The sequence below is a fragment of the Ursus americanus genome, chromosome 3, assembly GCF_024610735.1.
Source record: "Ursus americanus isolate L20-20 chromosome 3, mUrsAme1.1.p, whole genome shotgun sequence".
NCBI lineage: Eukaryota > Metazoa > Chordata > Mammalia > Carnivora > Ursidae > Ursus > Ursus americanus.
In genome coordinates, this window is record NC_142129.1 from 31918233 (window position 1) to 31945708 (window position 27476).

Genomic DNA, 27476 nt, shown 5'->3' on the forward strand with positions numbered 1-27476 from the left:
AATGTATAGTAACACGTTTTAAAAACAGAGTATTTTTCTTTGTAGAACCACTAATATTAGAAGATATTGAGGCACATGCATCTTTGTTCCTCCCTGGATTGTACCTGGCTTGTTTTCCAATCTGAATCAAACCCACTTGTATCCCCAAGATAAACTAAATGCAGGAAATTAATTAGTATGGAGTCCCTAACGTGTAAGCCTTTTACATGTTTTCCTCTCATTTAATTCTCTCAGTATCTTTATGATTTTACTCTTGAGGAAAAGAGGTTTCAAAAGAATTTTTAGCATACTAATCTATAGCTTTGCATTTAGTACAGGTAGTCCTGGATTAGATCTAGCCGATCCCAAGACCATTCTCCTTCACTACATTGTTGTGGGGTAAAATGTCATCCAGTGAACCAAAATCATTGAGAATAGGAAACTGTAGAATTAATTTCCTTTATAATTTTAACAAGAGATCTCAACTGAGAAAAGAATTTTTAAGTTTTTACTGTGAAATAATTTAAACTGGAAAATTCAACTGGCCTCTTAACATCACACAGGTTTGGGGCATTTAGCAAAAAAGATTCTGTGTGGTTGTTCCCTTGAGTCCCAAGAAGCCCTTGCTACAGAACAAAGGGGATGTAAAGAGAGAATTAAGGAAAATACCCTCTTTCTACCCTTCCCAGTTGATGGGGCACCTTTCGTCCAGAAATTCAGGCGAGAGCTCAAACCAGTGTTGTAGGGTCTGTGAATGACAGAAAGGGTAAAGGCTGAATTATGGGTACAGAGAGTAATGGCAGTTTTTTGCACTTGAGCATGGAATTCCATGTTATCCGTATATAAAGACCTGGACAGGGTTTTGTTTTGTAACATTGCACAGAAATATTTAAGCTTACAGTTTTTAAAAATAAGACAAATTTTAAATTCTTTTTGTAATCTTTGGAACGGTTGGGACTGCCTTGCATATTTCATAGCTATGTAATTAAAAGTTTTGCACACAAATAGATAAATATTTTCAAATGCCTGTTAGCCATATCTATGTACTTTCTACTTAACTAGAAAGTGCTGGTCATTAAGTCATTATGAGAACCACCCTTCAGGCATATTTCCGCATATGCAAGCTGTTGTTTCTCCTTAGGATTCATAGAACTATCTTCTTTATTTTTCTGTAAAATTCTATAATGATAACATTTGCATATTAATAGTTTTCTTAAGTTATACTGCATTTTATTTTAAACATTTTCATGTGCTATGCTTAAAAACAAATTCTAGGTTAACAAAATGCCTTTTAAAAAAGAAAAAAGATTTTATTTATTTGACAAAGGGAGAGAGAGAGCACACAAGCAGGGGGAGCTGCAGGTAGAGTGAGAGGGAGAAGCAGGCTCCCGACTGAGCAGGGAGCCTGATGCAGGACTCGATCCCAGGATCCTGAAATCATGACCTGAGCCAAAGGCAGCTACTTAACCAACTGAGCCACACAGGTACCCCTAACAAAACGCTTTTAACTCTTGATAAATTTATAAGTAAAAAATAAGAAAGAAAGACGTATGGGTATGGGTTATTCACATAGCATTTTCCTTCTAGTCACTGAAAAAACTTTGGTACTATTAGAGATTTTTTAATGTTTCTATTGTATAATAAAGTTTAAATAAGTGTAAATAAATTAATATATTTCAGATAATCCATAAACTTGACAAATAATCTTGTCTTCCAAGTTTTCATGCATTTAATTATCTATCTCTTAGGCATGATTCTTGTGGAGGACACTTCACAATCACCTATATTGTATAAATTAATTAATCCTAACTTCACTACTCCTTGGTTGCTGATCCATCTCTACCCCTGCTCCTTGAACCACTGATACTGTAGGAATATGCCAAATCTGTCAGGTGTGTGGGAATAGGAGAAAAGGGTGTTACCTGATGTTTAAATAACCAAACTTTCTTTCTTACTACTGAATTATCACAAGTAACAGGGTCCTCTTTATTTCTTCTCCTTTTCATTATAAAATAATTTTATAGAAAAGATTGGGTTTATATTAATATAGCAAAGAAGGGCCTGAAACACATCATTCTATTAAGTAGTCTAAGAAAATGAGATTATATCAGAAATGAATACCTAAATATATACATTTCAAAAAGTAAACAATAATAATTCTAACCATGAGTCCATGCTTTTAGGCATGCCTGACTTCTATGCATTATATTAAAAGGAAGATCACAAAGATACCAATTCATCTTTTTATACACCTCAGTGGGAATACCTCTAAACCAGGCAAATTTAAGCTATGCTAACAGCAGAGAATTATTTAGTATTGATATCAACTTTAACCCCTGCGACAATGAATTCCAAATACTTCTAGAATCTTCACTATTTTTCATCCCTAGCCTAGTTTCCAGAAATAAATTATGTGGATTCTCATCAAGTCCTTATTAGTCAGAAGAGTCTCAGAGAACACAATTCTCATTACATGTCTCATACAGAGTACAGGTAAATATGCAGTCAGTCAGTCAGTAAGAACGAGTACTTTTTCTCCTCCCCGGTGTCTAGTTCTTTGATCTGACAAGTGTAAAACAAGTAAAAGTTAAATTATAGACATTAAATTAGAAGTTAATATTAACTTTCGATCTTATATTTGAGTAATATTCTGACCAAAATAAAAAATATGAATTAATGCATTATATTTATATACAGCACCTTTTGGTCATATAATTACACTGAACTCACTTCAGTAAATACGTATCGGGTGTCCACCATGTGTGAGGGTGTCTCACACAGAAAGTCAGAGGGTCCTTTGGCCCAGGCCTCAGGTGATGCACAGTTCCACAGATGTACTGACAAGACAGGAAGAAGACAGTCACTGGTCAACGTTGAACTTGTGCCCAGTTGCCAGACTACATCAATTTAAGTATACCATGAGTTCAGTTTTTTAGAAATCTTAGGATCATCTTACTAACACCATAATTCCTTCGGGGATTGTTGTGGGAATGTGTGTGTTTTAATTGCATCCACTTGTCTAATGCAACATTTAAAATATACCACAATTTTGTCACCCTCCCATTTCTTCAGGTTTTTGATATATTGAGGGCCTCAAAAAAACAAAAAACAAAAAACCACCCACAAATGGCTCTGGCTTTTCTGAATATCAGGCTCTGCAGGGCATCATGCTAATCTCTGGGGACAAAACACAATCTCTGCTTTCAAAGAGCTTATTGTCAGCAGAAAAAAAGAAATAAAAATGAAAATACCTTGTATAGATGATAGGATACGATAAGAGTCATTCCACAGATGTAAATAGCCATGAGACTCAATGGCACCAAAGGTCATTTCCAGGTAAGAATTAGAATGCCTTCAAGAGGACTTGTCATTGAAGGTGGATCTTGAAAGACAAGGAGCCACTGAGAGCAAGAAATGAGTGAGAAAGACTTGAGCAGAGAGAGGCATATTTAGGAACAGCACTGCTGGGTAGGTGTGTGAAAAGTAGAGAATGAAGGGAACATGGGAAATCAGATTGGAACCATGAAGTTCACAGTCACGAATGGCAGGGTCCCCCTCCTACTATCATTGGCAAAAAGAAGTTAGTATGGGGTTTTGAGCAAGGAAGTAACGTCAGTGCACAGTATTTCAGGAAGATGAAACAGGAATAAATATCCACAGTGGCCTGAGAAAGCAAGAAGAGATGATATGTAGAACCAGTGAGGAGGGGGGCCACAACAGCCCTAAGCCTGAGGGTTCTTCACTCTGCCAACCAGAAGAATTTCCTTTTTCCTCAGTCCTGAAGACCCCTGCCTTGTATTCTCCCTCCACCTGCATCCCAAGCCATAAGCTTACCTTGGGGCGGTAATCAAAAGCAAGGCTTTTTTGTTCATCGTTTTGAAATACTCCTTATTAAGATCAGGGGGGATTCCTCATCAAAAGCAAAACTTCTCTTCCTCATCCAGCTTAGTCCTTTTAAAACAACCAGATCTTACCCCATAACGTATTCATTACACATAGTCAGGAAATTCAACACCAATTCACAATACCAGGAAGCATTTAGTCTAAGACAACTAAGTGACAGACATTATTGCTTCCATTTGCTCAACAGAGTTAGGTGTTCAGAGTCACTCAAGTCAAGGTTTTTTCCCACTGCATAAATGAAGAATAGAATTAGGACTTCCGAGAATGAGATTATTTTTCAGGTTTTTCCTTTTACTGAAGAATCCATTTTTTTCAACTTTTTTCAATTTTTTACGTGATCCCCCAGACTAATTCAATAAATGGATTAAAGTTAAGATAAGTAGATGCCTATGTAATAATAGCTAATGCTTATAAAGCACTATGTACTAGCAGTGTTCTAATCACCGTGTGTAATTTTGTTTGACAGATTAAAAATAAAAAAGATTCTTACAGATGAGGTTCACAGTAAGGAGAGGTAAGAAGGAATTCCCAGTACTTGGGAGTAAGCAGTATGAAGATGTATCCTCCCCATGAGAGAACCTATTCAGTTTCTCCCTGCTCCTATAGTTTCAGAACAAAGGAATTATTCAAGCAGAGAAAGCAAAAATCCAAGCTGCCGCTTAACTTCTCATTTAACAAAGGTTACATGCAAGTTGTCTTGAGCTGTTGAATTACATAGTTTATCATACCATCTAGGGCTTTGAAAAGGATGTTTTATTACTGATTAAACAAATTTAAAGTTGCAAGAGAAAACACCTTAATATACCCACGAAAACTATATTTAAACATCCCCGTGGGGTACAGTACTGCACTAGGGTCTCCTTCAATTATATAGACTCGCTATTTGATTAATGAAACTGAAAACTATGCTTAACAACTCTGCATATTGAAGTAATGACCAAAAGGCTGTATTTAGATATGTATGCGAAGTAAGCACAAAAACATAACCATAATTGAATTAGAAAACCAACATAAAAGGAGTCTAATTCATCAGCATTACCCAAACTAAGAGAGGACATTTTGGACCTATGATCTCAAAATATAAAGAATATTCATATTTTCAATATAGTCACTGATTCTAAACAATTAAAAATTCAAAGTACTAATTTCATTTGAAATTCATTTATTAGGCCAAATGTATCTATTAAAATCATAATTTCTACTTAGATAAATTATTTCAAAATAGAATAATTAAAGAGAGAACAAAATAACCTGCTTTGTAAATATTTCAGAGAAGTGTTTAGTTGGAATCAAGATAAAAGTAGAGATGCTTTTATTTTCTTCCCTCTTCTTCACCTGCCCTCTGCTGGCAAAAGAGAGAAAAGTGACAAGTAAGGAAGTTTGACCAATAGTGAAAAAGCACATTTTGCAATGAGAAATATATAGTGTTTTAAAATTTTTCATAAGGCCAGATTAATTTGCCATATTATCTCACCACTCACATGTGAGTTAAGATTGAAGTATAAAAAAATAATGTTTGGAAGTTGGACATATTTCACTATTTAACAGAGTTCAGATAAACAACTGTGTTGAAGAAAGAATACAAACAACTGAAAATGTCGGGGGGGGGGTACTTGTGTCATTTTTATCTTCAAATCCTTGCTGACCAAGTTAATATGGGCTGGCTGACAGTCCCACCAGTGGTATTTGTAATGGACTGAATGACCATATCTAAAAGGGGTCTACTCACTAGTCACCATGGGTCAGGATAACGGTTAATAAGGATGGTCTGCAGGGCTTTATCTCTAGTCCTTTATCTCTAGCATCTAGGCATTACCATCAATGCTGAGAATGAAGCTCAGTGAATTCCAATCCATAAAAATCTCAACAGTCTGGACATTGAAAATTCTACCAGGACAAAATAAAACAGGAATTCCTACGTAAGTCTGAAAGTTTGCACGAGCTTCCTGTTCCTAGTAGTTCCACTTGTGAAAGAGACTTTGACGTTTCTGTCATTAGGAAACTCAAAATAAGTTTACGGTGTGATGCAGTGCCAAACAAATTTAACAATAAGTGCCTTCACTGAGCACTTCGTGTGGGCTAGATCTACACTGAACACTTCACATAGATTATAACACCCCGGAATAATGCAAATTTACATTTGTGATTGGCTCATTTATTGCCCAGGTTTCATTAGGGACCTGGAATTTTTAGACCTATTTCTCATCTTTTTTTCTTTTGAAATTTAATATACATAATGTACATAATTCATATATGATAGTTAATGACTTTTATAAAATGAATACAAGTAACTACCACCAGATCAAGAAATAGAGTGTCCCAGCAAAACAGAAGCCTCCCTCCTGTTTCCTCTCAATCTTACCTCCTCTCCAAAGATACTGCTACTCTGATTCCTATCATAATAGGTTTGTTTTGGCCTGAACATCACATAAATGGAACTCTAAGGTATGATCTTAGTGTGTGGCTTCTTTCATTCAAATTATGTTTGAGGGGTTCATTCATATTGTACGTAAAAGCAGTCTATTCATTTTCATTGCCACATGTAGTATCCCACTGTATGCATATATTAATAAATTTATCCATTCTATTCTTAATGAGCATTGGATTGTTTGCGGTTTTTGCATTTCTTTTTGGAATAATCTAGGAATAGGAGTAGAAAATCAGGGTCCTAGGTTTTCCATATGTTCAGCTTTAGGAGAAATTGGAATTGTTTTCCGAAGTGTTAGCCCCAATTCATAATTTACCTTCTACCAACAGCACGTGGCAGCTCTCATAGTTCCACATCTAACACAACACTTAGCGTTACCGGGGCTTTTTTTCTCTTCTAACTTGAGTTATTTCGGTGAGTAAGTAGTAGTATTTAATTGTGGTTTTAAGTCGCATTTTCTGATAATTGATTATTTTGAGCACATTTTTATATGTTTATTGGCCAATTCAATGTATTCATTCATGAAATACTTATGCAGCTCACCTGCTCATTTTTCCATTAGATTATGTGTTCCCTATCTCTCACTGATTTTTAGGAGTTCTCCATGTATTCTGGTAGAAGTCCTTCATCAGATATAAGATATTGCAAATATTCTCTTCCCTTCAGTCGGTGGACTTTCCACTCTCTTAATGATATCATTTGGTGAAAGAAGTACTTAATTTTAATGAAGTCCAATTCATCAATCGTTAACCTTATAGTTAAGTACTTTTATAACCTGTTAGATATATACAAGGATCTTAAGAGCAAAATCCAGGCTTATTTCTTTAGTATCTTGGCTTCTCAAGTCCTGGCGGCTAATCATCCCGAGCTAGGGAAGACCGGGATAGGAAGAGACATGATGCTGTCTTCAAATAGTCGAAAGGCTATCAGAGCGATGAAAACATCAGGCTGGTTCTGCAAAGTCCCATGGGAAAAAAAAAAAAAAAAAACCCAGATTGGAAGGCCAAAGAAGGAAGATCTACTATCAACATAAAATTGTATGTCTGACTAGCCTAGTAATGAAATGAGATTGTATTTTCCTTGTCACTTAAAATACAGGTTGAGGAACAGTTTGCTGGAAGTGGACATTGTACTAGACAACTTTAAGCCAGTATGTCTGGCTTTAAGAGTGTGGCCACAGCACGTGATGTAGAATAGTATAGTTGCTCTCTGTGCCACCAGTTTAAAGAAGTTACGGAAGAACTCCCATAACATCTTTATTTTTCTCTTAATAGAATACATAAACCTATATAGATTCTTATTTGCTATTTTTACGTTCAGTCTCTATGACTTCCACTTTTTAAAATAGTACAGTAATTCTCTTCATCTTAAATTTTCACTTTGAAATTTTTTAAGGGAAAATCTCTATTTCTAATATTTCAGGATTTGTCAAATAAGATTTTATTTGTGCAGGATTTAATTCCAGTCCTTTCCCTTTCTACCTTCATCTACTCAGAAGAAAACTTCTCCATTTGTTAATTGCTGCTGCTGACAGCAGATATCCTTCAGTTTTTTGTTTATTCTAAAATGTCATTCTCTACACACTTTCCTAAAGCTCTAGGTATTTCCTGAAATTCACTGATCAAAACTATATGAATATTTCAAGAGAGAACATAACAGTAAGGTAGTAGTATACTGTATTGCTTAATTGATTGGACCCTAGAGACAGACCTAGTTCAAATTCCATCTCTAACACTAACTAGAACATGTCACTTAAAACTTGCTAGGCCCCAGTATTCTCATGGATAACTGGAGATAATAGTACTATGTGTCCCATTGTTTGTTGTGAGGATTAAATGAGATATTGTCCATAAAATATTTAACATAGTGCATGGCTGATAGGACACACTTTCTTTTTTTTTTTTTTTAAAGTATATATAACGGAAGGTTACCCAGCTATGAGTATGCTCTTGAGTTCTGATACATGCTACATTCATGGACGAACCCTGAAAACATGCTAAGTGAAAGAAGCCAGTCACAAAAGGACAACTATTGTTATGATTCCACTTACAGGGGGTATCTAAAATAGGCAAATTCATAGACGCAGAAAATAGAATGAAAGTTACCAGGGGCCAAGGGGAGAGAGAAATAGGGAATTATTGTTTAATAGATATAGAGTTTCTGTCTGGGATGATAAAAGTTAGGGAAATGGAAAAAAATATGTGATGGTTTCACAACATGGTGAAATACTAAATGCTACTTAATTACACCATTAAAATGGTTAAAATGGTAAATATTTTGTTATGTATATTTTACCACAATAAAATTACTAAATAAACAAAATTTTAAAAATGCTTAAATTTTTAAAATGTTTAAACTGTCATTATTACCTTCCCAAAATCTCTAGGGGAGGTCTAAACTGACTCTCATAAGATCATGTCTCCGCAATGATAATTCAAATTATTCTAGACATACACCTTATCTCATACTTAGCCACACAAAAGTTTAACTATCTTTTTCATGTCTTCTCTCCTAGCATTTCAGATTTTAAAAACCCCTTTGTTGGGGGCGCCTGGGTGGCACAGCGGTTAAGCGTCTGCCTTCGGCTCAGGGCGTGATTCCGGTGTTATGGGATCGAGCCCCACATCAGGCTCCTCCACTATGAGCCTGCTCTCCTCTCCCACACCCCCTGCTGTGTTCCCTCTCTCGCTGGCTGTCTCTATCTCTGTTAAATAAATAAATAAAATCTTTAAAAATAAATAAATAAATAAATAAAATAAAAACCCCTTTGTTAATTTTTATCACATCCATATAAAGCATTTGTTATGTGATTATGAACTTGGTGATTTAATATAAGTGCCTAATTTATAAATTTTTAACACTAACATCAGGACTTCTTACTGAGAAAGCCAGCTACCAAACTTTTTTTTTAATCTTTTTATTTTTTATTTAAGTAATCTCTATGCCCAACGTGGGGCTCAAACTCACAACCCCAAGATCAAGAGTCACATGCTCCACCAACTGGGCCAGCCAGGCACCCCTAGACTTTCTTTTTAAATAAGTAACTGTACCAACTCTTTGCTACTGGTTTCTCAGTTGAGTTCCTAAATAAAACAAAACTTTTCCTCCAACCTACAGTCTATCTTAAGAGATAGATTCTGGTATGGATGGGTATGTGTGTATGTGTTCTGGGATGTGTGTGGGGAATGGTGGGACACAGCAGGGAGAAGGAAGACTTTGTCAAAGGCATTTTTTCTAATGTTAATAAGTTACATCTACTTGTTCCTCTTTTTTCAGAGAGCTATTTATCACTTCACTGAACTCACCGTGATTGGATGGCATGATTTCCCCTTACGTAAATCATTGTGTTCATCCCCCAATAGATTGTGTTTGCTTAAATGTTCAACAATTATACCATTCATTACAAATTCTACCAGCTTCCCTGACCTTGAAGTAAAAGCAAGCAATCTGTAATCAAAAAAGGCCTCCAATGGAATGCTTTGCATGGATCGATTACACAGAATTTATTTGTAATGATAAGATACACATTTTAGTCAGCCAATGGTAGTTACATTAATGTGTGCTTGAAAACACAAAGTCCTTCATGAACACCACTTGGCCAAGTTATTTTTTTCTTAATCTTTAGTATTTCCAATTCCTAGTCAGACATTTTATAATATATACTTATTACTATATATACATTTTAAAATCCTGGCTATACATGCAACTTATTTCTCAAAAACTATATATTACATCCAATACTTAACAGGCACCTGATGATCTAGAGGCAAAAACCCACAACACTCTGAATAGAGAAAATACATTCTCTTCCACAGAACCTAGTTTTCTGTTATCCGAAAGTATTCCAATTTTGTTTTTAGTGATGTAACTTACATTAACAGAAAAAAATGCAAAATATTAAACCTAATTCTACCCAGAGGAATATATTCTGAAATTTCCACTGGGTATCTTTGGGTCAGCAGCTCACATGCTTACAAAAATGTATCTACGTTCGGATCTAATCTACTCTCCGTGTAAAGAACAGACTATAAGAGCTACTGAGCTTGATCACAGATGTATTCACCACAGGCATTCAATCTATTGCCTTGTTCATTTACATAAGTGCTCCAGGAACCTTCTGAGAGAATTTATCCTAAGGAAAGAGAGAACCGAGTAAACGCTCTTGGTCCAACAGAAAAAAAAAAAAAAAAAGGCAGTGTATTACAGTGGTTAAGAAATGGGATTAGGTAGGGGCGCCTGGGTGGCGCAGTCGTTAAGCGTCTGCCTTCGGCTCAGGGCGTGATCCCGGCGTTATGGGATCGAGCCCCACATCAGGCTCCTCTGCTATGAGCCTGCTTCTTCCTCTCCCACTCCCCCTGCTTGTGTTCCCTCGCTGGCTATCTCTATCTCTGTTAAATAAATAAATAAAACCTTAAAAAAAAAAAAAAAAAGAAACGGGATTAGGAGGGGTGCCTGGATCGTGAGGTCAGTTAAGGATCCGACTCTTGGTTTCTGCTCAGGTCCTGATCTCAGGGTCCTGAGATCAAGCCCTGTGTAGGGCTCTTTTGTCTGCTTGTCCCTCTCCCTCCCCCTATGCCTCCCTTCCCCGCTCATTCTTCTCTCTCTCTCTCAAATAAATAAATAAATCTTTAAAAAAAGAAAGAAAAAAAATGGGATTAAGAGTCTGTCCTAGGTTAGGTTCTTTAGAAGAGCCTGAGATGGGTTTCATTGGGGTGTCCTCTCAAAAGTGAAAGAAATAGAATAGGTCAAAGGAAGCAAGAATGTGTCTGAGATAGAGACTACTTTCAGTTTGATCCCACAGGAAGCTCTGGAGCATAAATTGCACCACAGAATTAGCCTTGCCTTGATGCAAGTGGTTAGCCCTTTGTAACCCCCTATGTAATTCAGTCATTGGTCAAGATCTACTGGTAGGAATAGGAAGAATCATAGTCCCCTGGGAGAGAGCAATTCACTGAGTCGTATCTACTAGAGGATGGGATGGTGAGCAGAGTAAAGTGGACCCAGTTGCAGGATCAACATCTACTACAGGATCCAACTAATCTGGCTTTGAATCCCACCATATAGCTACTAGCTATTCAACACTTGCTCTCTGACCTTGGGTTCTTTATATATAAAACTGGAAAATCACACTTGTCCCTCAAGCTTGTTTTGAGAATTTAAAAAAAATGCAAGCCTAGCACTTGGGCTAGTGCTAATCAAACAGATATTTTTTAAAATGCTAAATAGTTAGAAAGCAGAAATGATTGAAAGAACAGTATGATTTCTATCAAGAGGACACGCTGCTTAGCCAAGTTCAACAAGTAAGGAAATATTTTGGGGTCCCCCTCCTGCAAAGCATTACACAATAAAGGTATCTTACCTGTTTCCGCAGACGTCTGCGTAACCACCAAGTCCCCAGCAACTCAGTGGTAGCACTCAAGAAGGAGCCAAGGTGGTGGGGGGAGTGCTGTGATTCTCATGAGAGCAACAGTCTTGCCCAGAAGATATGAAATAACCAGCAGAAGTCATAACACCCAGCAAAAGGGAACTAGAATAGGAAGAAAAGAAAAAATGGTTGAACCCATACCATCGCTGACCAAACTTATTTGTGAAGACATATGACACATCTGTTGGGGGAGGAGGTTCCACACAACACAAAACTCAGGTCCTACAATAGCAAGGGGATGGTGATAAGAGTCAGATAAAGAAGAGTAGTAACGGATCCCTAGGGACTACAACTCTCATTTTTATTAATGTTGGGGATATATGCCTAACTTACAGGTACAGGCTGACAGGTGACATTCGTGATTGGCATCACGTTCAGGTGGCTCGCCTGGAGCACTATTCTAGGGTCATAAGATACATCAGGAATAAAGCAGATGTCTGCTATAGCGTATACCCTAGCAGGGGATAAACATAATAAATAAACAAATAATACCCTGCAGTTATGTTAGACAGAGGTAAATGCTATGGAATTAGAACATAGAGAATAGAGTAAGGCATGAAGGAGCAGGCTGAAGTATTAAAGTGGTCAGGTAACGTACAGCATGGTGACTATAGTTAACAATGCTATATTATATATCTGAAAGTTGCTAAAAAATAGTAGATCTTCAAAGTTCTCATCACAAGAAAAAAATTTATAACTGTGTTGTTATGCATGTTAACTAAACTTATCATGGTTATCATTTCTTAATATATACATGTATCAAATCATTATATATCAAAATATATAGGGTGGTCATGATAAGCCTTCAGAAGAGGGTAAGATTTGAGCAAAGACATAAAGGAGGTGAAAGGATTATTTTAGTGGTTTAGTGGATGTCTTAGGGGGAGCATTTCAGACAGAAGGAACAGCTACAGAAAAGAACAGTCAGCAGAAAATCTGGTGTGTTTAAGGGAAAACAAGGAGAGGAATACGCAAGGGGAAGAGTGTTACAAAATGAGGTCCCGAGAGTGACGAGAAGCAGCTGCGACTTGTGCAGCTGGGGATTAAAAGTGGAAGGACGCTGCAGGGTTGTTGCTCATCCTCTCTCTTACGTGGCCTGGCTCCTGCTCCCCATTAGAAGATTAGAAGCCACAGCTATTCTGTTGTTCTGTTGTTGAGTATCAACTTTTGCCCGCACTAGCCTTTTGTTGTGTTTTGCCTGCTGGATTAAATGCACTACCCTCTCTCCCATCCCCTGCTGCTAACTCCTACCAAGTCTGTGACATTCTTGGGATTTTCCTACAACTAGCATATTTTTCTCCTTAGCCTTTCCACCTCCATGCTCCCCTGGTCCACATGTGTCCCTCTATCACATTCTTCATCATACTAAAGAGTGGGTGCTGCTGTCCTACTTTTAGGCAACTCCCATCGAAACATAAATGCATTAAACAGGGCTTTTATGTGTACCTTTGCCCAGCAAGTAATAGTTCACCTTTCCTTCCTAAAAATGGAGAATTTGATAAAATGACTATATCTGGCAGATGATATTTTATAGTAAATACATTTGCAGTATAATATGAAATACTCCTTCTTTGTGTTTCTCAAAGCCTTTTTTTTAAAGCTCTATACCCAATGTGGGTCTTGACGACCCAAGATCCAGAGCCACATGATCTATCCAGTGAGCCAGCCAGGTACCCCTCTCAAAGCCTATCTTGGTGTCAGGCAATATTTGCACAAATGTGGAACAAAAGAGACTAGGTTCAAATCCAAGCCTCAGACTTAGTGGCCCTAATCAAGGTATTAAACTTCTTAGCCTCAGTTTTCTCAAGCACAATGGGGCTGACACATAATTCTCAGGGTGATTTCCTGACTTAAATAAAAGAGCATAAAGAAGACCCCACATGTTGTAGGTGCTCAATAGTAATTCCATTTCCACCTTAAATATGCTTTTTCTTCTTTGTGTTGTTGCTTTCCACTTATCTTGCTGATAATACTCAGCATAAAACCGTGGAGCTTTAGAAGATCTATTCCTTAGCTCATTACATATTAATAACTCATATAGGCCTGGTCAATCTGGATACTATACAATCTGGACACTTATAAGAACATAAGGAAAACAATGGCCATTAAGCCAGGTCAGAGCAAGAAGACAGCTGCCTCTCTCTCCCAAAATATAATAAATACCATTCAAATAGCCCCCATTTGGAGATCTGTTTGTTCTCCAAATAACAAATTGTGAGAGGTACATTTCTGAAATTTTTCTTGGAGGCCAAAAAAATTCCATGTACACTACTGGTCTTTGTTAATGTAACAATTCCAAACACAGCTTTAAGCCAAGACACACAAGTTATAGTTAGCTTTAGTTACTGTACACATAAAAATAAATATGTTTTTTTTTAAATAAAAATGATACGTGCCAGAGGTCATTTTCTGCAAGTTCACAGCAACTGTTTCATGTGCATTCTATAGCAACAATGACTGCATAAATCCATTTTCTAGAGTTAAATTGACATCTTCCATAAACTCGCAACACTGAAAAAGGAAAGCTATTTGACATGGTAGTATGCAAACAAGAAGTCTACTAAAGGGAAATAATGATCTATTTTATTTACAAAACTCTGTAAAAATTTAAAAAATCAATTTTGCCTATTAGAACAGGAAAAAATTAGTAAGGAAGAAAACTAATTTGATTACAAGAAACAAAAGATTAACTCCAACCGAAAGAATATTTGATATAAGTGATACCAATGAGTCTTTAATTTCTTTCAAGCAATAATAAAAAAGTGTACAATTCATTTCCTGCAGGAAATTTACGATTACTTGGGGTAATAGTTTATATAAATAGAGCCATAAAAATGTGTCAAAATTTCAAGCAACCAATGGAATTAGCTCTTATAAAATATGGTACCTCAGAGCCCATTGTTAAGAAAGGAAATGAAGATATATTTAAATGCTCCATTATCTTTTGGATTTTACTTGTTTATTTGAGAGAGAGAGAGCACGAGTTGAGAGGGGAGCAGCAGAGGGAGAAGCAGACTCCTCACTAAGCAGGGAGGTCTGATGTGACCCTGAGATCATGACCTGAGCCGAAGGCAGGCACTTAACCAACTGAGCCACCCAGGTGCCCCTTAAATGCTCAATTTTAAAGTTTTTAGGCTTTGCCTAGGTAGGAAAATTTTTAATATAACACTGGTTCCCGTTCTTCTGTAAATTTATTTAAATATTGTCCTAAAGTAAAAACATCTATACTTGCAAGTGTCTAATGAAGAATGCCCTGGCTCTACGTAGATCTGAGTTTAAGTCTCTGATCTCTTTGACACAACTTTGATCTAGTATTCCCGATTATCAAATGCAAACGGTCATACCTACCTCTGTCTTTTTCTTACAGGATTTATGAAGAAATCACAGGTATGAAAATATGCATGAAAATGTGTAGAATTCTTTGAAATAGAGTCTTTACAAATTTAACTATGGTGTTTATTATTATTGGTCAGATAAGAAAATAAAACTGCAATAGCAAACATTTATTTGATTTTAGGTAATACTTTGCCTGTTATAAAAAAAACAACATGGCATTCATGAGCATGTCAGGACATTATATGAGAGAGCATTCACACAAGAAGGTACAATGTGGTATCATGTAAGGCTTTATTTCCACAACCTAGAGAGGTGGCTGAGAAGAGTGTTAACTCTGGAGGCAGACCACCTGAGTTGATTCCTGGTTCAATCATTTCTTAGTTATTGGACCGTGGTCAAGTTTCATAACTTCTCTACATCTTAGTTCCCCATTTGTAAAATGGCAATAAATAACAGTAGCAATTTGGTAGGGTTTGTATGAAGATGACATGGATTTGTGAAAGTCACTGTTGTCTGCTTAACCCAACACCCTTCCTCAACCTTCTTTTCCCTTCTCCTGCTCCACTACAAAGCCTGAAAAAGTGTAATACTTGATTTCTCAATCTCCCTTGCAACTTGGGATCCTAGGTAACAGTGTCAGCAGAGGAAACAAAAGCAGAAATCTGTCGCAGCTTTTGGAAGGCTTTGTCTTCCCTGATAAAAGAGGACGGATGTGACTGGGACCATCTTTTCCTTCCATTCTCTGGCTTTCAACACAAACACACTGCTTGGAGCTGAGAGAGATATCTTACAACTACGATGACAAGGCCAAAAGAATGGGGTAAATGCTGCCAGATACCACTGCCACCGAACCAATGCCAGTTGCCAGACTCCTTTTAACAGGAGAAAAACAAACCGCGTGTTTTTAAATGACTGATATTAAATACAGTCACTTGTAGCTAAAAGTATTCCCAACCGGGGGCGGGGGGAGGAAGTATTCCTAACTGATACAGAATTAACACATATAAAATGCTTGGCATAGTTCTTAGCCATGATAAATGTTCAATATTTTAGCTATAAGTTTTATTTTGCAGTTAATCACATGTTGTATATCACCCACTTGATATTCATTAATTCGTGATATGTATTTGTCTGGTTTGTGTATCCTGTCTTACAGTTTCAATACAGACCTGTAATATTGTTTAAAATTCATTGCATTTTAAATACATGATTAATTTGATTGTTTCTTGTAGCAATTAATCTAAAAGCCCACTTTCTGCTATTTAAATTCAAGAACCCATTATATTTGTTGAGCTCCTCTTACTGTTCATCAATATGTTATGAATTTAAAGATGCCCTTTAGTTAAGTAAGTTTTGGAAAAGTCGCTCCAGAATTTTATAATTAGCTAGCTACCTTTTAATTCCTTTTTAAAAACTAGTAATTTTCTGCAGTGTTTTCAATGCAAAAATATTCAGGCATTTATGACTTCTACGATTTCGCAGAAGTCTACGTTCATAATATTTTGTTGGAAGTAAGGGTTACCATACTCATAAGGCACTCTCTTACACAATGGTTATCTGCGATGCAGTAGCTTTATGAGTATACATTAAAAATCAAGGAAGAAAAAAGTAAAATTACATGGAAAAAATTTTAAATGTACAAAGGCTGCCTTTACAAGTGAAGTAAATAATAGAGTAAATTTCCTAGTTAATATAAATAAGAAATAGATACAAAATTGAAGACAATTATTTCAGGAAACTGATAATTCAGTTGTGAACCTCTATCTAACTCTCTACTTAACACCCCGTTTTAGAGTTGATTAGCACTCTCTACATTATGAAGTACAAAGTGATACTTTTTTATTTCAATAGCCACCCACACCTACACACACACAGACACGTATATCCCTGCTTTTCCACCAATTTGCTCCCATTACAGTAAATTCAATCATCACTCACTCAGCTTTTCAGGATTAAATTTGGAGACCAATCCTGACCCTGTCTTTCTTTTTCAGCTCACTTTCCATCTCCCTACTGTCTCCACAAAACATACATACTCTCTATGTGACATCTAGCCACCTACAAATATAACTTCTCTAGATCCAGCCTCCCATATTCTACTACAATCATTTTCAAATCTGGGATAATATCAGAATATTTGAAGAAATAAACATGATATAAACAAACATTTTCATTAACCATTACTTCTTTGTATTATATTGGTTAATGCTTGTTAACCAATACCCATTTTCATCATTACCTGATGATTATTTTCGTCTTTAAGGATATGTTTTGTTCTTTGATCTAATCATATTTCTTAAGGAAGAAAATAGATCCAAATAAAGATCCATTCCTGTTTTAATAGCTTAACTTAAACATTCTAATTTTTTATATTTTCCTACTGGATATAGATAGCTGCTCTAGATCCAAGCCCTGACATCTTTTTTCCACTTTTTCCAACCCTGGCTACATATTAAAATCACCAGAGGAACATTAAGAAACATCAACTCCTGGACCCTACTCCCAGAGATTCGTACATAATTGTGATTTATATGAAGTCTGGCTAGAATCACCTCCAGAGTGATTCTATGTACAGATAGGGTTGAGGACCTAAAATGTTGTAACAGACTTGTAACTGGTATTCCTGATTCTATTCTTGTCCTCCTACTTACTTTTGTCCTTGTAGCCAGAATAACTTTTTAAAATGGAAAATCAAGGGGAAGCTGGGTGATTCAGTCAGTTAAGGTCTGACTCTTGGTTTTGGCTCAGGTCATAATCTCATGGGTCGTAGGACTGAGCCCCGCGTCAGGCTCTGAGCTCAGTGCGGCATCTACTTGAAAAGATTCTCTCCCTCTGCCCCTCCCTCTGCTTCCTCACTCTCTCTCAAATAAATAAATAAATACATCTTTAAAAAAAATGGAAAATCAAATCTCTGTAACTTCCTATCACACTAAGAAGACACTTCAGAGAGGTCTTCCCTGAAATCCAGATTTTAAATTCCCAGTTGCCTCCATTACTCTCTATCCCCTTCACCTGGTTAATTTTTCTTCATAGACCTTATCATTACCTAATATTCACTTATATATTTGTTTGTTTCTCTTACTACACTCTAAACATTCGGAGATGAAGGATTTAGCCTGTCTTCCTTGCAACTTCATTCTCTATGCCTAGAAAATATAGTGGGAGCCCCGTACATACTTATGGAATCAATTAATACCATATAATTATTTTTAAATATTGCCTATCTCTCCCCTTGGCTGTCTTGTGAATTTTAATAATGAAACATGAATTTTAATAATGAAAAAAATGTATTTGCCATTTTTATGCCTCCAAAGTTATCCCTAAAAGGGGCAGTTAACCCAACTGGATCACAGACAAGATTAAGAATTAGGGATCCCAACAGAATATTTTCAAATTATTGAAAGTGATACCACACACATCACCATAGAAAATAAGCAAGAATTATAAAAAAAAAAATGTGATAACATTAAATTTAAAACAAGTTCTTCACAAAAATACAGCATCATCATGTGTAATGGTATAATGAATTGTATTAGCTAATCATCACTCATGTCTGAGTCAAAGCTTAAAAGTTAAACAACAGAAAACTAAAAATGCCCAGGAACTAAGGAGAACCTAAATTTGAGTAACTTTTATTTCTCGGATCCAGCTGGTTTCTTGCCCCCTTTGTTTTACCAGTCTCCTGTCATCATTGAACCAAGCAGAACACTGAAGTCATTAACAATGGGTAGGTGGCTTTCTGACCCACTCCAGGAAGTCACCCTGGGGGAATTCCCAAATCACTTCAGACAAAACTAAATCACCGATTTCTTATCTGTCCAGGAATGAGCCTGTGATTAACCTGTAAATGAGTCAACATTTATTCCGAGTCTGATTTATTAGTCAGATGAAATCAGCTTGGGAAAGGAGAGCTACAGTGTGAAAGTGAAAACCCACTGGCGAAATGCGTATCCCATCCCCACCCCTCAAGAAGAGAGTGCTTTGGTGGGCTTCACTTTCCCACTCTGGAGCCAGAGAGCCTGTTGTGAATTCTGACCGTCCCACTTAGCGGCTGCATGATCTTGGGCAGTTTATATAAACTTTCTGTACTTCAGTTTCCTCAACTATAAAATAGACATATTTAAAATAGCACATACCTCAAAAAGTTACAGTGAGGATTATGCGAATTAATGGATGAAAATGCTTAGATGAGTGTCAGGGCAGAAAGTGCTACATCAGTATTAGATAGTAATTAATGACTAAAAGCATGGACAGCAGAGCTGTTTCCTGAGTTAGAATCCCAGCCCTGCCAGGTAGATGACCTTGAGAAGGCGACTTTGCCTCTTTGTGCCTCCATTTTCCCTTCTGTAAAATTGAGGTAGTATGTACCTCAGTAGGGCAGTGAGAGTATTAATGGGACTTTGTATAAGTAAAGACCTTAGAACAATGACTGGCATATAGGAAGTACAATAAAATGAATTTATTATCATTATTGCTATTATTGTTACATCTTTACACTACAATTCAATGTAAGATTTTTGAGACATTGATTTCTTCCTAGTCTTGTGCTTCTAAGATTACTATTTCTTAGTCCCCTTTGTTGCTTCCTTTTCTTGGTGGCTTCCTAAAAGAACAGTCATTCCCTAGGGATATATTCCTGGCCCTTTCATCATCTCATTCTATCCCTTCTCCCGTGACAATATCATCACTCTAATACGTCCATTATTACCTCTTAGGAAGATGACTTCTAAGGCTGAACTGATAGTCCAGGCCTCTCCAGGGAGCTCCTGACCTTACCTGGACATGGATATTCCTCAGGCATTTTCAACTGTCTCTGTGCAGAACAAAATCTACCTCTGTTTCCTCAAAACATTTTCTTCTTCCTGATTTCTTACCACATCAGCTTTGACTTCTCTCTCCCTCTCATCCTCATATACAGTCCCTGATTCCTATTGATTCTAATTCACAATAAATTTTGAATACATCGTCTCCTCTCCACTTTTCCTTTTCCTTCTCCAGTTCACAATTAGAGTAACCTTCTTTCTCTTTTTAAAGATTTATTTATTTAATTATTTTAGAGAAAGAGAGCGTGTGTGGGGAGGGGGAGCAGAGGGAGAGGGAGAGGAATCTCACGCAGACTCTGCACTGAGCACAGAGCCTGAAACAGGGCTGGATCCCGCAACCCCGAGATCATGACCTGAGCCAAAGCCAAGAGTCAGATGCTTAACCGACTGTGCCACCTAGGTGCCCCCACAAGTACAGTAACCTTCCAATGGATCCTGCCACCTTCTGAAATCACCTTCTGAAATCAATACCACATATTATTCAACATAAAAAGGAAATGAAGATTAGAACATGCGACAGTGTAGATCTGGAAAACATTATGCTAAGTGATATGTATAGTATACTAGATTAAATAGTGCCCTCCCCAAATTTATGGCCCCTCAGAACCTGTGAATGTGATCTTCCTTGGAAATAGGAACTTTGTAGATGTAATCAAGTTAAGATGAGGTCATACTGAACTGAGAGAGCCCTAAATCCAATATGACTTACAAGAAGAAAAAAATTTAGACAACACAGGCATGCAGAGACACAGACACACAGAGAAGAATGCTTTGTAAATATAGAGGAAAAAATTAAAGAGATGCATCCAGGAGCCAAGGAAAACCAAAGATTGCCAGCAACCACCAGTAGTTATGAAGAGGTGAGGAAGGATCCTCTCCTAGAATCATCAGAGAAAGCATGGTTGACGGTGACACCTTGATTTTAGACTTCCAGCCTCCAGAATGGTGACAAAATAAATTCCTGTTGTTATAAGCCACCCAGCTTACGGTAATTTGTTATTGTAGTTCTAGGAAACTAATATATATGGTATGGATATCACATTTTGTTTATCCACGCATCAGTTGATGGACATTTGAGTTGTTTCCACTTTTTTGGCTAAAAGAAATAATGCTGCTATGAACATTTGTGTTCATGATCCATTTTGAGTTAATTTTAATAGAAGACATGAAGGTTAGATAGATTCATTTTTTTTTAACCTATGGATATTCAGTTGATCCAGCATCATTTGTTGAAAATGTTAAGGAAGCTCCACTGAATTCTTCTTGTACCTTAGTCAAAAATCATTTGGTCTTACTTGTGTGGGTCTATTTCTAGCTTCTCTGTTCTGTTCCACTGATCTACGTGTCTATCCCTTCTCCAATACCACACAGTCCTGATTACTGTAACTACACAGTAAGACTTAAAATCAAGTTGAGAAATTCCTCTTACTTTAATTCCTCTTTCACACAATTGTTTCAGCTATCTAGTTCCTTTGCCTTTCCACATAAATTCTGGAACTATCTTATCTATTGTCATGGTCTGTTTGGGCTGTTGTAACAGAATACCACAGACTGGATGACTTATAAATAAGAGAAATTTATTTCTCACCATTCTGGAGGCTGGGAAGTCCAAAATCAAGATACTGACAGATTCAGTGTCTGGTGAGAGCTCACTTCCAGGTTCATAGAGCATCTGGTTGTGCCCTCACGTGGTGGGAGGGGCAAGGGAGCTCCTGGGGTCTCTTTTATAAGGGCATTAATCCCATTCATGAAATTCTGCCCTCATGACCTAATCACCTCCCAAAGGCCCCACCTCCAAATACCATCATTTTAGGGATTAGGTTTCAATATATGAATTTTGGGGGAAAGGAAACACAAACATTCAATCCAAAGCATGTATATTTACAAAAAAAAAATCTTGCTGGGTAAATTCCCAACTTTTAATAATCAATATTTGTATTGATTGTTGTGTGTAATCAATATGTGTATACAATAACAATATGGGTATAATTCCCAAATTTATATCTCTAAGACCAGTCTTTCTCCTGAGCTCCTTACATGAACACCCAACTACCCACTTGACAGCTACACTTCAGAGTTTCATTTTGAATACATTAATTTTGAGATGCTCATTTCATCTTCAAGTTTATCCTCTGGTCTTCCCCCATCTTAGTAAATGGTACCACTAATTAGCCAAACACTTAGACCAAAATCTTCTTTATGAAAGAGTTTGAGTGTCTTCCAATACACACACACACCAGAATGTCTTTCATTAGTTGAAAAATAGTTAATGTTATATTGTTCTTAAAGTAAAATCCAAACTACTTAAGTTCCATAACGTCCTCTCATTACATACCCCTTCCTTCATGATGGTCCAACCTCAGGCTTCCTTTCTGGTCCAAGCAGGGCAAGGATGAAATAAGTAAGATGCCCAGATGCAAAATATAAGAATTGCAAGGTCCTTCTTGAAGGAAGTGCTGCCTTAAATTTTGCTTGTGATGCAAAACAGTGTGGTTGCCTTTGACGTCACCTGCTTAAAGAAGTCTCACTTGCCTACTTTAGTCTCAGGACTGGGTGCAAGCTTTTTCCTGCCTTCAGACCTTGGTACTAGCCATTTCCTCTGCCAGGAAAGCTCTGCTCTCCTACTTTTTATGGCTGGCTTCTTGTCATTCAGAATTCTACTCTGGTCTAACTACCTTATTTAAAATAGTAATAATAATAATAGTAGCTACAATTTATTTACCTCTTACATTGAGACTAACCCTATGCCGAGCCCATTACTTTATTTACTTTATTCAAACAACGCTATATGGTGGATACTATCATTATTTCCGTTTTACAGATTAGGAAAGTGAAGCAGAAGAAAGAGGCTAAATTGCTCGAGGGCACACAGCTAATGGCAGTAAGTGGTTTGGCTGGGAAACCTAAGTGGTTTGATTCCAGAAACCCAGCACACTTATCTACTTTGTGGCACCTCTAATTTGCAATAGCCTTATTTATTTGTTTACTTGCTTATTGTCTTTCCTGGTTAAAATGTGAACTCCTGAGGCAGCTTGGTTTATCTTTGATGTTGTCTCCCCAAACCTAGTTGCACCTGGTTGTATGCAACGATCCATAACACTTACTGAAGGAACGCATTTAGAAAACACAGGTGGGTCCTAAAATAACCAAACTACTTAAAAATACTTATCTGTGAAAGTGTCTGAAGGAAATAATTTCAAAATCTTACACTGGAAATTCTTTAAGGAAAAAAAAAAGTATTACAAAAACTTTTAAAGAATGGGGTATGATTTTCCTTTTAAATTATCTTGACGGAGGTGCCTGGGTGGCTCAGGTCATGATCCAAAGGTCCTAGGATAGAGCCCGCGTGGGGCTCCCTGCTCGGAGGGGAGCCTGCTTCTCCCTCTCCCTCTGCCTGCTGCTCACCCTGCTTGTGCTTCCCAACTTCTCTGTCAAACAAATAAATAAAATCTTTTAAAACAATCATCTCAAGGAACACAAACGTGCCTTATTCCTTGATGGATCCACTTTTCTGTGGCAAAGATAATTAATGTGTTACCATTTCATCCAGAAGTTAGATGCAGAAAGCCAGTTTGAGGTTGGGCTGCTTTCACCTGGAGTTGTTTGTATTATTTACTTACTCTCTGAAAGTTTAAATCATTTCTTCTTCCTAGCACTTTGATCCACTCTCTCCCCAACTCCCCCTTTGTTGACTGACTTTTTCCTTTAGGGCACCCAGTGTCTAGCTGGGAAGGTGTTTTGGTGGCTTGAAGTTTCCAAATCTAAGCTGAGATCTGAGGTCACATGAAATTTAAAGGAAGAATTCTTCCTGTGGAATGGCATTTTCTCTTGGCTCCTTTGTCAGCTCTCATTTGTCTGACAGCTTTTTTTGAATGTAAGGATAGTGCTCCCATCTGTATTCTGGCCAAGAGTTGTCCCTCTTCCAGGGGTCGCATGTTTAACAGGCTTTCTTCTTCATCCTCATGGATGAGGGGGATGAGGGGATGAAGGGGATGAGGGAGAAAGCCTAGTCTTACTTGGCATTTTAATCCCTATTATGCTCACCGAAAGTAGGGCGTTCCTTGAAGATCAAGAACTTCATCAAACAAATACCGTAAAAAGAATGAAGAGTAAGTCCCGGAAATGAATTGGAAGCACTGGCTAGAAGCGTGACCCCCGAGTCTTCTCAGCTGCTTCAGGCCCACAGACCCTACCACGTTAGGCAGCATTGCACCTACCTAGACCGCAAGGCTGGTTGCCGATAGAGGGCAGGTGAGGGCCACTACGCATGCCCACGCGCCTGCGCCTGAGAGCTCAAGGCCTCGGCGCCAGCATGCGCACCTTCCCGCGCAACCCTGCGTGCTCCCCCAGTGCGCAGGCGCCAGGGGAGCTGGCGGGCGGTGTAGTGTGCTTAGGGAGATGTCGGCGGGCATGGCGGCTGGTGCGCTACGCGGCTTGGCAGTGGCTGGTGGAGGCGAGAGTAGCGAGAGCGAGGATGACGGCTGGGAGATTGGTTATCTCGACCGGACGGTTCAGGTAGTCCAGGAGGCCTTTTCTTGACCACACCTGGATCAGCACCCCCTGGCTCTTGAAGGCCTGACTTCGTGAAACCTCTTACTTGCTTTCCTGTGTTTCCCTAGTGGAAATACAAGCGTCTAGACTCCCAACAAATCCTGAGTTTTTCTGTTCCCTACTGTGCATTCCATAAAATGTGCGGTCGTCGATGTAGCTCTTGGTTTGGGTTTGGACCCATAGCATTACCCATTCCATTTAAAGATAATTTTAGACATGAATTCCTTACGAACTTTGTATGTTGCACTCCCTAGCCCCCCCCCCCCCGCCCCGCGCGCAGCCAAAAAGATGTACCTGAAACCAATCATTGTTTTCTGATGTAGTGGAAATGAAAATATGTATAACAATTTTCTTTAACTTTATCCTTTTTTAGAAATTAAAAGGGCCATTACTCCCTGAAGAAAAGAATGAAACATTTAAAAAAGCATTGACCACAGGAGATATTTCATTGGTCAAGGAGCTCCTAGATTCTGGTGAGAGATAAGGGATAGTTTCAACCTAACACAGTTGTCTACATTTACAAGGGTTCCTTATTTTAAAAGGTTTGAGTTGCTTTTCTAGTGTAAGCACAATGAATGTTAATATATTAAGTGCTCTCTATATCTTACTTGACTGGATTCTCTTTGCCTTATTTTCTTCTACCCTCAAATTTGGAATGCCAGCCTGTTGCTTCCATCAGTTCTTCTACCTCCTTCAAGAAGCCTGTTCTGATTAATCCTATCCTCTCCAGTAACTCTTAGACATTTTTTCTTAGCATTTACTGTCTATAATATTATTACATGTTTCTCCAAAATTGTTTCTAGTTATGTTCTTTCCTTGTGCTAGGTGTCTGTGTAATCACAATATGTGGATATCTGTTCCAGCTTTATTGCTTACTCATTGTGGTTCCTTAGGAAAGTCATTTAAACTTCTAGAGCATCAGTTTGTTTATGTAAAACATCATAATTATGTCCAGGGTCCTGTAACATTTTTCTGTGATCAAATTAAATATTAATTTTTTAAATTACCTGACGTAGGAGTATGAGTTGTTGATAATAATGGTTGAAATTATCCAAAGGAGTAACAGGCATTTACTATCTACTTGTAAATCCAAACATTCACACATACAGATAAATGAGATTGTTTATAGCAAAATGTTTTTCTTGTATGCTAGAGACATTGCATGGTTTAGTGGAAAAGGAATCATTTTGGAAACAGTACATTTCTGGGTTTGATTACTAACCCTGCCACCTGATGGCTCTGTAATCTTGACCAAGTTACTAAACCTTCCTAAACTTCAATTTCCCCCTTTTTAAAATGGGGATGCATAATATCAAAGGGTTTGGGGGTATATTAAAATGAAAACACACATAAAGATCTAAAACATACAGTTGCTACGTAAATATTAGCTGTTGTAACAAAAAAGAAGGATTTGTGTGACTGTGGACAATGGAACTTGAGTTTGTAATTGAAGAATGAAACTAAATAAAATTTGAATAATTGAAACAGGCTCAATACCTAATATGAACACTTGCAGGAGTGTGCATAGTGCTGGATTGGATGGAATAGTTAGAAATTTGTTTTAGAAAAGATAATTTGCCTTGGCGCCTGAGTTGTAGGACTCAAGTAGTAGGACTAGGTGTGGTGAAATGATGGAGGCTCCTGAAAGATTTGGACTTGAAAAGACCTACTGGTAAAGTAGATATTTAGTCAACCTTTTAAAATTTTGTTTTTAATTACAAACATTCAAAAAATTAATTTTTGAAAACCAATAATAAATATATAGGTATAAGTAAAAGATACCTTTGTTCCCACTTTCTCTCCCGGTACCCCTGATGTCTTACTTCCACAGGTAACTCTTAATTTAGCATTTCCTAGTTTCCTTCCAGATGTCATTATTTCACACTTCAAAAAATATTTTTAGTTTTTTGCCTTCCAAAGTTATTCTTGGTTTTGATACATATTTCTGCACCAGTTGAGAAGTTTGATAAAAAAATGAAAGTTTCCTTTGAGTCAGCCACTTCTAACACTTCAAAGATGTCTCCAGTTTTTGTTATTCTTTTAATATGTTTAGTTCTCTTAAAATTACTAAATATTTCAGATATTCTAAAAGGTATAGCAGTTTCTCTCCTTAGCCCTGGAGATACCACTCTGCTGTAGTTGATATTTATCATTCCTGTGCATGTCCTTATATGCTTATTAGACATGTATGTACATATGTATGTACATAACCATATAGTGTTACTTTGAATGTTTTTGAACTACAATCATTTACTGTGTGGATCCTTTTAAACTTAGGCCATTATTACCAAGAAATTCCTTTTTGTTATAAATTGCATGGAATATGTTACTGTGCACAGTACTTTCAGCATATAAAAGTGGCAGTGATTTTTCTTCTGGTGGGGGAGGCTGTTAAAAGCTTGCTTTTTATATTGACAGGCATTAGTGTGGATTCCAGCTTTCGGTATGGATGGACTCCTCTTATGTATGCTGCTAGTGTTTCCAATGTAGAGCTGGTTCGTGTCCTTTTGGACAGAGGTGCTAATGCAAGCTTTGATAAGGGTAAGATGTTTTAAACATTTAAAATATGTGAGTATTTACTTTCTATGTATCTCTGTTTACAAGCCTAATTATAATCTGTTTAGGGGTGGTGATGTACACTTTCCATGTTCTGTTTTTATATATACGCTTTACAATAAACCTTTGTCCTTGAAAACAAGGTAAGATGTTGAGGTAACCCAACTGATTATGTTTACTGTGATTTTCTTGATTCCCAAGCAGCTATTATGCAAAGTGACAAAAATTAAAGCAGTTTAAAAAACAAACCTATTAGTTATATTATGTAATTAAGATACGAAATCAACTTAAAAACCATAGGTTTTTGGGTTTTTTTTGGAAAAACTCTCTTACCAGGAAGGTAGATTCCATGTATGTTACCTTAGTAACTGCTTATGTTATTATATACCTTTAATTTCTATGCTAGAGGGTTTGGTTATTTTTTAAAGGAAAAATGCATTGAAAGAAAACAGCTGATAATTTTGTCAAAAATTAC

General features: G+C 37.2%; 1 protein-coding gene and 1 long non-coding RNA gene across 2 annotated transcripts in view; one reads left to right on the top strand and one right to left on the bottom strand.

Annotated features, from left to right (window-relative positions):
* Nucleotides 1-11594: 11594 nt before the first annotated feature.
* Nucleotides 11595-27476, bottom strand: part of LOC148110360 (uncharacterized) — a 104288-nt gene continuing 88406 nt past the window's right edge. The window contains exon 4 of the long non-coding RNA XR_015723891.1: nucleotides 11595-11837. This is a non-coding gene — a long non-coding RNA (uncharacterized LOC148110360). The remainder of the gene's footprint in view (nucleotides 11838-27476) is intronic.
* The window catches only part of ASZ1 (ankyrin repeat, SAM and basic leucine zipper domain containing 1), a 49093-nt gene continuing 45909 nt past the window's right edge, over nucleotides 24293-27476 (top strand). Inside the window, exons 1-3 of the mRNA XM_045793638.2 lie at nucleotides 24293-24409; nucleotides 24819-24918; nucleotides 26864-26986. Coding sequence (XP_045649594.1) covers nucleotides 24293-24409; nucleotides 24819-24918; nucleotides 26864-26986 — 340 coding nt within the window. The remainder of the gene's footprint in view (nucleotides 24410-24818; nucleotides 24919-26863; nucleotides 26987-27476) is intronic.